The sequence below is a fragment of the Miniopterus schreibersii genome, assembly GCF_964146895.1.
Source record: "Miniopterus schreibersii genome assembly, chromosome: 1".
Taxonomy (NCBI): domain Eukaryota; kingdom Metazoa; phylum Chordata; class Mammalia; order Chiroptera; family Miniopteridae; genus Miniopterus; species Miniopterus schreibersii.
In genome coordinates this window covers 179,335,476-179,351,820 of record NC_138101.1, presented here as the reverse complement: position 1 = coordinate 179,351,820, position 16,345 = coordinate 179,335,476, and the positions used below count along the sequence as shown (strand labels likewise).

Here is a 16,345-nt window from a genome sequence, read left to right as displayed (position 1 = left end):
GTTGAGTTTTATTTTCTTATTTGAAGATCATTTATTTTCAACTCTCTTCTGCTATTACCATATTTTACTTTTGTAATTAGAAAACTATTTTTAAAAATCACCCCTATCCATGCTGTCTGCAAAGAGAGCAAGGAGGAGAGGTGAGAGAAAGGCTCCGGAAGATTCCCCAAGCAGAAAGCCTGTTCGTGGGGTGCTGCCTCGGGGGAAACCCAGGCTCCCTAGAGGACCCTGAGCAGTATGGTGGGGGAACGCCTGGAAGCAGGGATTGAAAGGATGGACCAAGGGACACACTTGCTAGTGCTTGCATATGCAGGAGCCCTGGTCACGCCAGGGGCTTTCCTCATTCAACACCAAGGAGGAGCCTGGTAAGCCGGCAACACCAGGCACACAGGGCAGGCAGAGCAACCACAAGGCTGCCAGCCTTGCAGCCTCTCCCTCCAGATCTCCCTCTCACGGAGGCCTTGACTTCCTCCATTTTCCCTTCCCACCAGTAAGCTTCTCACTTGTTAAGCTCCCCAGGGAACTCAACTGATCACAGCCTGCATCTTCTCTCCTAATTCTCTGCTTTTAGACTTAGAACTGGTCTGACGTGTGAGAGAGCCTGAGGTTCTTTCACTACTAGTTCAGTTCAAAGAAAGGGTCAGAGAACCCTGGGGCAGAATAGGGAAAGTGGCAGAGAGCAGACACTGTCTAACCGAAGCTTACTTGCTTGTACAATGGAAGAAGAGTCAATGGGAAGTCAGGATTCAAACCCAGATCCTCTCATGCTAAGTGAAGTCCTTTCCCATTAGGCCACATTGCCCCGCAGGTTTCCTGGGGTCTAGGTCTGCTGCTGCCTGTCTGTTCCTCTGGGTCCTCTCTCTTCCATCCTGTCCTCACTGGCACACACAGGGATACAGTCCTCTCCTTATGTAGATATCGGGGAATAGCCCAAACAAGTTCCCAAGACCCAGGGCCTTCACAACTGGGGGTGCAGGTTTGTTCAAGAAAGGAGCTCAGTTCTGACTACCTTGAGCAACAGGCCCAGAATCATATCCCAAAATGCTCACCCCTCAGGGATCTCCAGCCTTGGGCCAAGAGCGGCAACTCTCTGAGATGCTATTACTTAGCCAGCAACTGTGCACTGAAATGCTTGGTCCTGCCAGTCCATTTCTTAAAAGTTTTTTTTTTTCTTGCCATTAGGATTTCTTGGTCTAATGCAGCCAGAATTGCCAGGTTTCTGACAGTGAATGACTGCCTGCTGACAATCAAAGTCTGAATTTTGGAATAATCTGGGAATATATAGCAGCAATAGGTAATATTTGGTGCTATCAACTTAGATTCTAGGACTCGGGTAATATTGTATGTAGGCTCCCAACCCTGACCCTGGTACCCCTCAGAGACCCTCTGTTGACTCTATCATCCTGGGAGGCTATTACCTTATTTTGGTCTACCCTGAAATTGCAAGATTTGCCTTGGAAATCTTAGTTGAGATCTTTCAATGATTATTCATCAGCACATACCAGTAAACTGAAATAAAAGAGAGCTTGCTTTAAGTTTCCTTCCCAAATCTGGCTGCTACCAGAGAGAAAGGCCAAGGGGGGAGGAGGCTAAAGGGCTTTCAAAGTCCTAGAGGTTTAACTCTTCTAAAAGGAGACCTGGAGGGTATCTGACCCAACCTGCCCTGTTTACATAAGAGGAAACTGAAGCTCAGAGTAGTGTAACTTGTCCAAGGCCACAGAGCAAGTTAGCAGGAGAATCTGGGCTAGAGCCCTCGGTCCCACGGCCCCATGCCATGTTTTGAGAACAGAAAGGATTTAGATTTGGCCTGTGAAGAGCCATGGTGAGCGTCCAGTAAAGATTCCACGAATGAGTGTGTTTCCTTCCGATGCTCTCTGGCTGCTGTGTCTGAGCCACTGCTGGGCAGGACTTCCTAGACTCAGGGGCCAACAAGAATCTTGGACACTAAGCATCTATACCATCCCTTCATTAACACCAGAGGCACATAAATGATATTCAGGACCAGGTTATATCACAAGCTCTGAGCCAACTCTCTTCCCTGACTCAGCAGATTCAAACGGTCACTAACATGCTACTGAGTCCAGAAGGGCATCCCCTTATTGTGGGGTACCATGCTGCCAGGATCTAGCCCTGTGTGTGGACTGGGGTGGTGGCCACTGCAGAAAGAGAGATGAGTCCTATTTGGGATAATAAGAGAAAGTTTGGGATAATTTTGCTTGACATCTTTGGTGTTACTATCAGACAAGTATAGACAAGGCATAGGTGAGATCCAGAATGGCATTAAAAATTATGTTTATAAGGTGGGTTTTCTTCAGGAAAATAAAAAGAAAGCAAAACTATAATTTCTCTACACAGATAATTCCATCATTTTTCTTACGACAGAAAAGCAATACTGCATATAGTTAGAAAAGTCAAACACCAGAGAAAGATTTAAAATAAAAAGTTAAAGAAGACATGGAGGAACCTTAAATGCACATCGCTGAATGAAAGAAGCAAATCTGAAAAGGCTACATACTGTATGATTCCAAGTACATGACATTCTGGAAAAGGCAAAACTATGGAGACAGTAAAAAGAAAACTCAGTGTTTGCCAGAGGTTAGGGGTGGGGAATAAGGGATGAACAGACAGAGCACAGTGGATTTTTAGGGCAGTGAAAACACTCTATGATACCACAGTGATGGATACATGTCATATATTTTGTCTAGACCCACAGAATGTACAACACAAAAGTAAACCCTGATGTTAACCATAGACTTAGAGCGATTGAGATGTGTCAACAAAGGTTCATCAGTTGTAACAAATATACCACTCTGGTGGGGATGGGGAAGGCTGTGCATGTGTAGGGCAGGGAGAAAATAAGAAATATCTGTACTTTCTCCTCAATTTTGTTGTGAATCTCAAAATGCTCTAAAAACAATAAAATCTTAATTAAAAAGTTAGTCTCTGTCCACAATTCCTCTGCCCAGACCCTTTTTCAAGTGAAGTTAACAGCTTCACTTGTATGATTTCTGATAAAATTTTTTTTCTTTTTCTTTTTTGCTGCAAAGAGCTTTATTGTTTCCATTTGGTCCAATGCATGGGAGAGGGCTCCAGGGTGGTTAAAAGAATGGCTAGTGGTTGCAGAGTGAGGCTCAGGCAGAAGCCAGGCACCCGGGGATGCAGAAGGGCCCCTCAAAGATCTCTGGGCTCCAAAGGCTCCTAGTCCTGCTTGAGGGGGAGCCTTTCAAAGAGATACTCGCCCAGCCCGGCCTGGGGGCCGCCAGCTGTGGAGGTGAGGCAGGTGTCGCCCGTCTTCTTGATGAGTTTCACCTCCGGGAAGTGACTCTGCAGAAAGTCACAGAGATGAGGGTCTGTGCGGGCAAGCAGATCCAGAGGGGCCTGGCTCGGGATCCTCTCCAAGGCCATGCGGCTTCCATGGCGCCCTGAGTTTTGCCCCACTCATCCTGGGAAGGCTTCAGCACGGCCTGGAAGAGAACGTGGCCATGGCACTGGTTTTTCATCTTTAAGAGAAGCTCAGCGCCCTTGGGCTTCTCTTTGGCCAACTGGAAAAGTGGCCCAAGCCCTCCAGAGCCACATCATCATGCTGGAAATAGAAGCCCAGAGAGAGGTAGGTGTGGGGCCCGCAGAGGCAGGTTGGCCAGGCGGTTGACAGCAGCCTCCACCTTGGTGGAATATTTCTGACAAATTTGGGAGCTCATGGTTGGTCAGCAATAAGGAGTTAAGCTGAAAAAAAAATGGTGTCGGCTGGTCTTGGAGGCTGAGGATGGCTGAGGTCGTTCCGAAGGTTGAGACTGGAAAACAGGTTGGGGGTGGTCGGAGGCTGGAAGGGGTGCCCCTGGGTCTGTTCCATCCAAACACTGTTGAAGCAAGAGACAGATCCGGGCGACTGCCAAGGGTACTGCTCAGATAATCCTGAATGCAAACACTGTACTATCATATATACTTATGCTAGTTTATGCCCCCCCCCAATGGGAATCATATTAAACACTGTTCTGCATTTTTGCCTTTTCATGTAATAACAGATTTTGGAGACTGGTCTATATTAGCACATGCAGAATTACCCCATTCTGTGTAAGGGCCACAGCGTTCATAAAGAATGGCAGGAAGAAGTTTTCTTTTTCTTTTTTCTTAAAGAAAGGCAGACTGCCACATGCGGCGCCTCATTTGGATGTGCCTGGAGTCTTGGAAGCGTGACTACCCTATGTTCTCCTACAAATGGGCCTTGAGAGCTTGTTTGGAGGTTCTAGCAGGGAGAGCAGCTGCTCGTATACCCTCGACTGAAGACTGATCGTCCTCTAGCTGGGAAGGTCCTCCTCTTCGACCCAGTGTGTAGCTTCAGGAGGGATGCTCATGGTGCAGTGAGGGAGGAAGGTGACACCCGCCTGGCCAGTCAGATCACCCTAACCAACCCTGGTGATCAATGGGGTGACAAATGTCGCTGGCAGACTGCCTTCACATCTAGAGAGAAATTTTCTTTTAAGAGCTGGAAATGACCTTTGGGATCCTAGAATCCAACCCTAGGTTTTGATAAATCAGAAAACTGTGGCCCAAGAGGTCAAATTCCTTGACCCAATGCACCTAGCACATTAGAGTCAGAACTTGTAGTTCAAGTCCCTGTTCACCAAGTCACACTTCCTCTATGTTAATTAGGAAATTGCTGGTTGGTTTATTGAAACAGTTGGTTTTCATCCTAGCTGCTTGGAGCAGGCACAGCCTGGTGGTGAAAGAGAACAGCTGGAAGGAGAAAATGTCTTGGCCTTCCTGTCTGTGCTGCAGCCGAATCCCCTTGCCTTGGATGGGGCACTTCCGTGTATTGGCTGTAGAGACTGACTTCAAGATGTCCTCACCAGTTTCTGGCTAAGAGCCATCCAATTCATTTCCCTTGGAGGTAAACAAGGAGCTTCAGAATCCACTTTAGAAACTCTGCCCAAAGTCTACATTCAGGATGCTATTTCCTTGAAAGCATTCTACAAGTTCCTATTCTCACATCCGTTTTTGGAAGATGGTCTTAGAAGCCCATTTACAGGCTTATGATTTGTTGGTTAAGGTGCTGCCCAAGGAACAGCCTCAGATCAACAATAATTTGGCTAATCAGGTTCTCCCATCCAGATGGCAAGATATTGCCTGAGCTTCTTTACATGCCTCTCTTCTTTCCTCTTCTTTTGACCAATTCTTACCCCAACAACTCATTTTCTGGCCACCAGGCTACCACCTGTCTCTAGCTCTTGACCTCCTTTTCACCACTGAGTTCTTGCATTTGTAATTCATGTATCTTTATACTTGGTTCTTTGGTTCCAAAACAATTTCTGTTGAAAACCCTTTGTCTTAGAACCTGCCTCAGAGTCTGTATGTAATTTTGCCCACTTTAGTCATATCCACCCAGTCATCTTCTAATGTCCCATTGAAGGTTGGCTTCAAGGGTGGGAGACTTATGCAGTCACACAGGACCCATGCATAGAGGGCCCTGTATTCGGCTTAATGATCTGCTGTTGCCTTCTTAAAATTCTTACTAACTTTATCTTTGAAATTGTGTTTTGTAAGTGAAGTCTGATGGGACAGTGGAGCATGAATGTGAGCAGGAGAGATAGGCACACCATTCTTTGCAGCCCCACTCACATATAGCAGTGATAATGCCCCATGAGCACAGAATTCCAGTGGATCCACAATGCATGAAAGTTCAGGAAGACCCAAATCCAGTACAAGGTAAGAGTGTTAGCTCTATAAACAAGCAGACATGCTGGCAGCCCCAAGAGGCTATGCTTTCCATTCAATCTAGAAATTGATTCAAATGCAGAAAGGAAGCAATAGTGTTCTAAGAAACACAAATGACCTAGGAACCCATCATATCCTTTCCTACTTATGTTACTTCCCTGAACTAGCCAACGACTAGTACTGAAAATAATGACATAGAAAGAAAGAGTAGGGTAGCCTACAGTTCCTTTTCCTTTTCTTACTCATCAGAAAGCCAAGTTTGGTAGAAAGTGTGTACATAAAGTAAGCATATAAAGAGGTGAGATAAAAACAGCTGAGTCTGTTTTGTCAGCATTTCCACTGTTCTAATAAGAATAAACTACATATGCATGTATAAGCTACAGAATGTGAATTGTATAATTTATATGTGCTCTTATATTTCCATTTAAAAGTGGCACTGCACAGTATAAAGATGAACATTAATATTCATGCCAATAATTTAAAATTTTAATATTATATTGACATTAAATAGCAAATAAATAAAAAACCACCACGTCAAGTCAAGGGAGAGAGAGAAAGTATGAGAGGAAAAAAAAGCTTTATCTTTTAAGAATTTTAATGACAATTCTCCCGTTTTTTGAACAAGGAGCCCCACAGTTTCATTCTGCACTGGGTCCCACAAATGATGTAACTGGCCCTGGTCCCATGGCTTCAAGTCATGTCCATAAGCACTGATAAAACTGGTTCCCACGTCAAGCCTTTTCGCAGTGTGACTTCTCTAGGCCCTGTCCTGGGCTTCAATTGGGACCAGTGGATATTATCTGCCCCTTTGCTAAAATAAACAAAATATCTCCCAAACATAGCTCTAAATGGGTGGGGAAATGGAGGTAAAATGACACGGTAGGGGCTTACCCAAAGTCACAGAGTATGCCATGGACAGAAGCGTAAGTTGACTCTCATCTTGTCTTTAGATCTAAGGCTGTAGCCATCTCCACTGGCACTTGAGTCTCAAACATCATTTGAAATACCAACAAAGTCATTATGTGTTGCAACCTTTTGATCACACCCCAGCTGGGGCCACCACAGCCCCACAGGAACAGATGTAGAACAAAAGCTCTGCCCTTCAAGAGGTTCTGCACAGAAAATTCCAAGGCCCCAGGGGAGTACGGTTTTGTTCAAGGTCAAGAGGAGTTGACCAACAGGCCAATACAGGCTTCCTTTGCAGGCTTGGTAAGGATTAGATTCCTATATCTCAACAGGCAAGTAAGACTATCTTTTCTAATCATTGTATCAAAGCCATTAGGAATTCTTAAGGAACAAGATGCTTCTTTTCTCTTTCCTTGAATTTCTTAGAGAGTAAAATATGCAAAATCAAGCCCAGGCATCTTGTACCACTGGCCAGATCCCTACGAATCAGAAGAAACTCCAATCCAGAACAGACCACAACCACGGGCACTTCGCAAATTGCCTGTACACCCTTCACGTGGTCCCCTGAAGTCATCCAAATGGACTTTTTAGACTAACATCTCTTAGCACATTCTAGATGACCCCTTGCTATTGTCTTGGAGCCTTTTGTGCAGAGTACAAGGGTCCATTGAGTCTAGGTTTCCTCCAGGAGCCTCACAACAGCCTTTTGTTTAGTGCTGTGATGCCCTTGGCAATACAGCCTCTACCTCCAGGTACTTCTGGGCTAATCCAAATTCCTTCCAACGCCCAAGCCTCCCCCTCTATGCACAGCTGTGCAGAGGAGGATGGATCCTTGAGAGAACATCTTCAGACTGCTCCTGCCTGGAGCCTGCTGCGCTGCTCAGCTGGCACTGCAGCCCCAATGGAAAGGTCAGTTGCCTTTTTGCCAGAACGAACTTGCAGTAGCTGCTTCCTTTTGGCAGACACAAGACGGAAAGGGCCACACTGCACTGCTCTAACTCTAACAATAACAGTGATCATCTTTCCTTCCCTTTCCATTAGATAATAATTGTAAATACACATTTAAAAATTTTATATCGCCATTTAAAATAATCTTCACGAAAATATTTTAATGAGATGTAAGGTGCTTCTGACATAATGGTAAGTGGAAATAAAAGCAGGATACCAGAGATCCTTTGCTTTATAAACAGTTTACATTTTATGTATAGAAAGAAATACAGGAAGGAAATATATCACAATGGATTCCTTTAGGTGGTGGGGTTAAAGGTAATTTTCTATTTTCTTCCTTAGACTTTTCGGTATTTTCTAAAAGACAATACATTTTATAGGTATGGATCACTTTTATAATCCAACAAGAAAGGACACTTTTCTGTTTGCTAGAATTTCTGCAATAGTAGTAACTGATTTTATGCATTGTCCAAAAGGAAACCAACATCAGGCTTCTACTTCTCCAGGTGACTTCTATGTGGATCCTTTCTCTCAGTTGAGTTTTCTATACAGGTTACCTATTAGTTTTTGTTGACACTGCTCAGCTTGTAATCACTCTTCTTTTCTTTTTTATGTGAAACTTGACAATATTTGGAAATAGCCCTGTCAGAACCTTGAATCAAGGTACTGTATTTCTTTCTCCTGGTTATCAGAGCTGAGAGCTCCCAAGAGAATTTTCCAAGTGTGAGGGCTCTGGAGTCTACCTGAGATTGGACTCCAGGGAGACAGAAGCCTACAGGATGCTGACTTTGTACAGCAAGGTGTGATGATAAGAACATAGATTTTGGAGTTATATGGCTCTAGGACCGCAGTGATTTTTTTTCCTTTGCAAAACTGATGATCATTATTTCTTTGAGTTGTTTCAAAGATTTTAAAAGACAATGTATGTAGAGGGTGAGAACCAGAGAAGGCGGCAGAGTGGACAGCTCCTCCACTTCTGCCCCTACCTTCCCCACACTGAAGTTTTTCAAAGTTGGGGGGGGGGGGTAGTAGGGGCAGAAGTGGACGAGCCATCCAGATCTTAACCCCGCCCTGACTGGGCTGGCCTGACCAAAGTCAAACACATCTTTGGTTTCACCATGGAAATATAACCACCACTTCTGGGGTGGAAGACAGGCAGAGCTAGCCACAGGCCAGCAGCCAAAAGCATGGGATGAGGGGCAGCCCCAGAATGCCCATGGATAATACTAACTATGGCTCCATTACCACTCTGAAATCACCGCATCAGTGATCCAGACTGCCTCTTCCTCCACCCACAGCCACTCTGCCCTTTAACTATTCATCAGGCAGTAAGGAGTATGCCAGAGACTTATAGGAAATAGAGGGAGTCATACTGTACCTTGTAAGGATTAAAATATTCCATCTTCACTATGTTACTACTTTACCTGCTGCTGTTTTAACTAGGACTGTTATCAGCACCAACATTTCTACAACTGCTACTGCTATTACTATTAATTTAAGTTTGTAAACTACAATTTTTAAAGTGCTTGGGTTTTGCCCGATGAAAGATGATACTGGACATGGCATTATGGGAAGGCAGGCTGGCACTGGAAACCTCAAAGGGAACAGAGCAGATCTGCACTTAGGAACAGAGCAGAATTATCGATATATATATTTTTTCATCCCCCAGCTGCCTGGGCCCCAGCCACATCCCCAGCCACACCCAATCACTCTCCTGACCCTACTCAGCTCCAATGTCTGTAGCCAATTTAGGCAATTTCAAGAGTTAATGGACTTTTGTTTGGTCAGAGGAGCCGCACCATGCCAAAATCCCACCTAATGGGGTGGGAGAAGAGGAGAGCATGCTTTTAACATACAAGGCCATTGCCTCTGTCAGCATCTCCCACCTTCTAACAGGATGGCCCTGGAAAGACCCAGGCTCTTCCTCTTTTAGTGACTTTAAACTTTCCTGTGCCAAAGTTAAATTTTTAGAAACGTTTATGACTTCGCCCTCAACCCCCAAAGTGAACTCGGGAATGTGTACCTCACCTTCTCACCCCAGGAGAAGGGCTCCCTTTCTCCTCCCACCCAGCAGCCAGCCGGTGCGAGGGCCAGCGCTGCACAGAGCGCGAGTGAGGCAGGGAGGAGAGCAGAGCGCAGCACAGCTCCAGCCCAACCCTGAACCAGGCTCTGGGAACAGGCTCTTCACCTGGCAACCGGGCCCCAGCAGAGCTTGGAGAGAAGAAAGTGGCATTTTGGAGTCCATTTTCCTCACGATGCTGAAGGCATGTTGGCACACTGCCCTTTGCTACTGGGGCCAAGGGAACTTGGGGAAGGGCCTCCCTCACCCATGGGGTCATTTAGGGGGAAGGGGAGGGCCAGCCCTGGCGTCGATGGTACCCGCCGAGAGAGCGCAGCCACTGGGCAGACAGTGGATGCGGGCGGTCCACCCTCGGCGCCGCTTCCCGCATTGGGAAGCTCTAGCAGCAGCACTCGCCGCCAGGCACACTGGGTCCCCTTCTGTCTCTGTCCAGTTATTTATAGGCGAGGTTTATGATGGATGCGGAGGAAGGGCGCGGGATGACAATGAGTTTGGGAAGGTATAATGCCGAAAGTCACACTTTTCCCAAAGCGCCCACCCACCTCGGCTCCTCCTCCCATTGCAGCATGGTCCCAGAAGGGGAAAGGGCGACGCGGGCGCGCCGCAGGGGTCGGCGGTGACCCCGAGGGCCGGGGCCGCGGAACGGGGGCCCGCGCGGCCCGGAGGCCGGGCAGGCCGGGGCGGGGGCCGGGGCCCGGGGGCGCGGCGCGGCGCGGCTCACCTGCCAGGCTGTTGTAGCAGTCGATCTCGATGGCTTCCACGGTCTTGCTCTGCTCCTCCGAGAGGCGGCCGGGATGGGGGGGCCCCGCCGGAGAGGCCGCACGCGAGTCTCGCTCCCGTTCCCCGGCGGCCGGGAGCAGCCCCTTCAGCTCCAGCAGTGCCCGGTGATATTTGCCGATGGCTTCGCGGAATTTCTTGTCCTTGTAGCACTGCGAGCCCTGGCTCTTGAACTCGTGCGCGCGCCGGATGAACTCCGCGGGCTCGGCCGCCGCCCCAGCCTGGCTCCGCGCGGGAGCCCCCACGCCGCCGCCCGGGACGCACAGCGGCGGCGACGGCCGCTGCGCCTCGCCGGCCCCCGGCGGGCTCGGGTTCCCTTTGGTCCCGGCCGCCGAGCCCGTCCTCTCCATTCGGCCGCAGCCCGGCGCCCCGCGCGCCGCGATCACCCCGCCGCCGGCGCCGCCGCGCCCTCCCGGGTTTTAAAAGCGGCGGGCGCCGGCCGGACGTCTGGCGAGCTTGGCCGCGGCCGTGACACCCCGCGGCGGCCTGTCGCCCCGCACTCCCATTCTCCTCGCGGGCTGCGGGAGGCGGCTCTCTCCTCCTCCTCCTCCTCCTCCTCCTCCTCCTCCTCCTCCTCCTCCTCCTCGGATTGCCTTCCCTCCCTCCCCCACTCCCGCGCGGCCCGCCCTCCTCCTCGCCCGCCTCTCCTCCCGCCACCTGCGGGGGGTGGGGGTGGGGAGCTGGCCTGCGTGCGCTCTGGGGCTAGCGGTTTGGGGGACGGCGAGCCTGACTGGGGTGGCCGGGGGTTGTCGCTGACCCGGAAGAAGCTTGGCTCGCCTGAAAGAGGGGAGGATTAATGACAAAGGCGGCCCCATTCTTTCTCATCCAACGCAGTCCTCCGAGACTCGAGGGTGGGGGCGGGGTGTGTAGGGAGCGGGGACGCCTGCGACGAAGCGCATGCAGACTCACCCTCGGTACATTTCTTAGAAACGAAAAAGGGAGGTGCGGCGAGGAGCAGGGGGCATAGGCACAAGCTACCGCTGTTGTCTTCAGTGAGGCGTTAATGTTTTGAGGCGGCGGGGCCTTTCCGGTGTGGAACCGTGTTGCGGCCCAGGGGCGCCGGAACACCGCGCTTCAGCGCGCGGGGCGCTGTGCTCCAGAAGCCCCGGGCGCGGCGCCCCTGGGCGCCGGCAGCCGCGCGGCGTGAGTCACGGCTTCAGAGACGGAACACACCTGTTCCTGTGGGTCCTCGGGCTCGGCGTGCAGACGTTCAGGTTTCCATTTACAGGACGCTGCCGTGCCCCTTCCCAGGATGTCACTTCTTACGTTCATTCGTTCTTCGGTCAGCCCTGAGTGCGGGCTGTTCGCGGGGATTTGTTGAGACCACCGCGCAGTGAAAGATAGGCGAGTGACTGGCCTGCTCTCAAGTTAACTCCAGTCTCCTGAGGAGAGAGACACCACCCACCCTTAGAGCCACTCTACCAGATAAAGATGGGTAAGCCTTACCAGGGAGGAACAGCGAGTGCTGCGAAGCTCCAGTGAGGGGAGAGAGAGGTGGCTTTTTAAGGAGCGGTGGATCAGAAGGCTTTATGGAGGAAATGGCATTGGAGGGCTCTGAAAGGTGGGTAGTAGAATTTGGGCATGAGTTAGCAGAAGGCTGAGCAGAAGACATATCAGCCAGAGTGAGGAAATAGAGCAGAAGTTATGATGTTTGAAATCTAGAGTGTGTTTAGGGCAGACTGGTTTGATTTTGTGACTTAAACAGAAAGGATTCTGTTAAATTATAGAGGCATATGAGTGAAGAATGTGGATTTTACTTTGTACGCAATGGACAAACCTGACCTTTTTAAAGTACTTCCCCCCACTCCTTTATGATGCTAAGTAATGTGTGTGTGTGTGTGTGTGTGTGTGTGTGTGTATTCATTCTAAAGCATTGGTTTTCAAAGTGTGGTTTCCACACCTGCAGCATCAGTGTCACCTGGAAATCTGTTAGAAATGCACATTTACGGTCCTGCTCCAGCTCTATTAAAATAGGAAAATCTAGGGTTTGGAGTCCAGCGCCTGTCCTTTAACAACCCTCTGGTAGGTTCAGATGCACACAGAAGTTTGAGAAACCACGCTCCAAAACCCTGCTAGTCAAAGTGTAGCCCTTGGGCCAGTAGCATCAGCACCACCCTGTTAGAGATGCAGAATCTGTAAAATCCCAGACCTGCTGATCCAGAATCTGCATTTTTAACAAGATCACCACGTGATTCCTACGCCATTTGAGTGTGAGAAGCACCACTCTAAAGGATTTGCGAACTACAGGAGCAGATGAAACTCCCAACCCTACACTGTCACTCAGATATATTCTTTGTTAATAATTTTGATGTAATCCCTACAGGTGGTTTTCTATACATCTATATTTGTACCAAGTCCCCTTTTAACAAACATGAGTGGTATGAGACAATATATACAATTTCTTGCTCTTTATTACTTTATATTATATGTGACTAGTCTTTTAAGGCCTCATTAAAAAAAAAAGTTTATATTGATTTCAGAGAGAGGAAGAGAGAAATAGAAACATCAGTGATGAGAGTCATCCATAAGCTGCCTCCTGCACGTCCTCTATTGGGGATCAAGCTCACAACCGGGACATGTGCCCTGACCTGGAACTGAACTGTGACCTCCTGGTTTACAGGGTGCGTCTCAACCACTGAGCCACACTGGCTGGGCTAAAGCCTCATTTTTAATGGTTTTATAATATTCATTTTATGTCTGGATTATAGTGGACTTAACCATTTTCCTATGGTCAGACAGATTGAGTCCAATTATTTGCTATTATATAGAATACTGAGATAATAAAAATAATAGATACCATTTTTATATAGTGCTTACTTTGTGCCAGGCACTGGGTTAAGCACTTTACATATAATAATTAATTTAATCCTCATAACAACCCAGTGAAATAGGCACTATTATTATCCCCATTTCCATACCAGCTCACAGAGACTTGCCCAGGGCCACACTACTAATATGCAGTAGGGCTGGGATTTAAATCCAAGTAATCTGCTTTCAGAATTTATACTCTTAACCATATTTATACTTAAGTGTTTGTCCTGTTTGTCCTTACAAGAAATTCTGGTGTCAGTTTTTAAAAATGTCTTGAAACATATTGTCAGTTTGCTTTTTGGAAAGGTGGTGGTTCCACCTGCAATGTACTAGTTTTGCAACATCCTTGCGAACATTGAGGGTTAAACTTTTAAAGAATATTTTCTAATTTAATAAATGAGAACTCTGTATTGAATGAGCTTCGAGCTCTTTAATTAGAGTAAACATACTTCACACGTGTAATTGTCATTTATATAGTGCTGAGGGCCTTTATTTGGACACACTCTTAATGTACTAAGTGATACCTTCTACATTCCAGTGCCTTATTTTTCTAAGTGCTTGAACATCTCTAATCTCATTTAATCCTCACCTTAGCCCCAGAGAAGGAAAATGATTGTCTCCTCACACAGTGTTTTCTGACCAGCGAGACGTCATATTTGTTCAGTGGTTAAGAGGCTTTGGGCTCAGATAGGTGTGGGCTGGAATTCTATCTTTGCTGCTTCTTGGGCAAGTTATTCAACTTCTGAAAGCTTCAAATTTTCTCACTCATTAAATGGGGATACTCCTCACTCCATAGAGTTGTTGTGAAGCACACTGTAAGGGCTGAACAGATAGGAAAGTTTAATCATTACTCATTAAATCCAGTCGTTACTGGATCCCATACAAATGTTATGGCAGCCCTGGCCGGTGTGGCTCAGTTGGCTGGAGTGTCATCCCATGCACTGAAGGGTTGCAGGTTTGATTCCCAATCAGGGCACATATCTAGGTTGCAGACTCTAGCCCCGGTCGGTTGTGTATGGGAGGCAACCAATTGATGTTTCTCTCACATTGATGTTTCTCTCTCTTTTCCTTTCTCCTGCTTTCTCTCTCTCCAAAAAGAAAATATCAATTAAAAAAGAACATATCCTCAGGTGAGGAATTAAAAAAGTTATGGTGCCCGGCGTGGCATGGCTCAGTGGTTGAGCATCGACCTAGGATCCAGGCGATCAGGGTTCGATTCCCGGTCAGGGCACGTGCCCGGGTTGAGGGCTCGATCCCCAGTCAGGGGCGTGCAGGAGGCAGCCGATCAATGACTCTCTCATCATTGATTCTTTCTATCTCTCTCTCTCCCTTTTCCTTCCTCTCTCTGAAATCAATAAAGATATATTAAAAATAAATAAAAAAAATAAATTAAAAAGTTATGGCAGCCTGGCTGGTATGGCTCAGCGGTTGAGCATCTACCTAGGACCCAGGAGACTGCCGATCTATTCCTGGTCAAGGCACATGCCCGGGTTTCAGGCACGATCCCCAGTAGGGGGTGTGCAGGCGGCAGCCGATCAATGACTCATCACTGATGTTTCTCTCCCTCTCCCTTCCTCTCTTGGAAATCAATAAAAATAAAAATAATAAATAAATTAAAAAGTTATGGCAGACTCTAGTTAATTCATATTTTCTGACCCTTGGCCTTTTTTACTTTAAGGTGAAGAGAAGACACTGGGGGTTGGGTACTCTAGTTTTTATCATTAACTTCTTACTCAGGTAGGAATAGTTACTGAAGGCAAATATTAGATGAAGATCCATACGTGGGATTTGGCCACTGTCAGAAATAAGACATGGGTCATGACGATTATAACTGTTTAAAGGTGAGAAATACTGATGTGCCAAGTTGCTTTTTGTTTTCCTGCTCTGACCTGGCTTAATGGTACAGTATCTCATGCTTAGATTTGGGGTTTCAAGATAGGGCTGCAAGAGACATGTAATCTATGTGGTTCTCTCCTGTGTATGAAACACAGCTCAACATGAGAGCTTAATACTAGCTTGGATGAAAGAGAGCATGAGCGAGGAAGGGAGGGAATATTATGGGCGGCGGGATGGAGTGAGAGGAGACTTACTATGCCCATCTGTCTTGCTCAGCAGAGCTGTGTGTGTATGTCTAGAACTGTTTTGTTTGCTTGTCTTTAGTATGTTTCTGTCTCTTTCTGAGCCACTCATTGGTAAATGTGTGCTGGTTTCTCAAAAATTGTTTTCTCCTTGTAATTAAATAGGTGCCAACGAGAATTTCTCAAATATCCTGTCATTAACTATTGACCATATGCAGAGTACTATTTTTGAAAGTGAGCAAAGATCCAAATGACAGACAATTTGAGCATGGATTTAGGATTCAGAAACTTACTGCTTCTCAAACTTTACCAGACATGTGAATCCCTATCTTATTAAATGCAATTTCCTGATTCCATTAATCTAGGGTGGGGCTCAAGATTGTGCATTTCTTTCTTTTTTTTAAGTATGTTTTTATTGATTTGAGAGAGAGAGAGAGATAGAAACATTGATGGGAGAAAATCAACATCAATCGGCTGCCTCCTGCAAGCCCCCTAGTGGGGATGAAGCCCGGACCTGGAATCGAACCAGTGATCTCTTGGTGCATGGGTCAGTGCTCAACCACTAAGCCACACCAGCCAGATAGGAGTTGTTCTTTAGATTAGCCAGATTCCAGGAAATTAATCCGTCCACATTTAAAGGGCAGTGGTAGGAACCTGCAGGCAGCTTTCTCTTCCACTTCATGCAGCAGGAATAGGTATTCTAAGCCAGGGCCTCCTCTTAGGAGCTGGCCATCTTGTTTTCTCTTCCTCAGATGCATCACCAAGCATACTTTTTATTGCTTCCATTTCTGGTTCAAATGTGGCAGGACAGAGGGTAGGAAGATTTTGGTCTGTGGGGGGAAAGGGAGGCTCATGTGGGTCTTTACTGTAGGCTGCTTGCTCCAACCTTGTTTTTACAAGGGAACTCTGAACATAAAAACTGGGCATCTATTCAGGTGAAAATAGAGTAGTGTTTTGATTTCTTATCTGTTGATGGCCCCTGAATGTATTGCTTGCTTATGAACCTCACCAGGGAGAAAGATGATTAAGCCAG

At 47.2% G+C, this 16,345-nt stretch overlaps 1 protein-coding gene and 1 pseudogene across 5 annotated transcripts in view; both read right to left on the bottom strand.

Moving 5' to 3' along the window:
• TTC9 (tetratricopeptide repeat domain 9) overlaps positions 1-10,955 on the bottom strand; it is a 29,245-nt gene extending 18,290 nt beyond the window's left edge. For all 4 annotated transcript variants that reach the window (XM_081119543.1, XM_081119542.1, XM_081119541.1 and 1 more), the window contains exon 1: positions 10,368-10,955. In XM_081119543.1, coding sequence (XP_080975669.1) covers positions 10,368-10,773 — 406 coding nt within the window. In that variant the 5' untranslated portion in view covers positions 10,774-10,955. The remainder of the gene's footprint in view (positions 1-10,367) is intronic.
• LOC308548283 (ferritin light chain pseudogene) lies at positions 3,199-3,698 on the bottom strand (annotated as a pseudogene). Its single transcript has one exon. The product of its transcript is annotated as a ferritin light chain pseudogene (transcript).
• Positions 10,956-16,345: the final 5,390 nt, after the last annotated feature.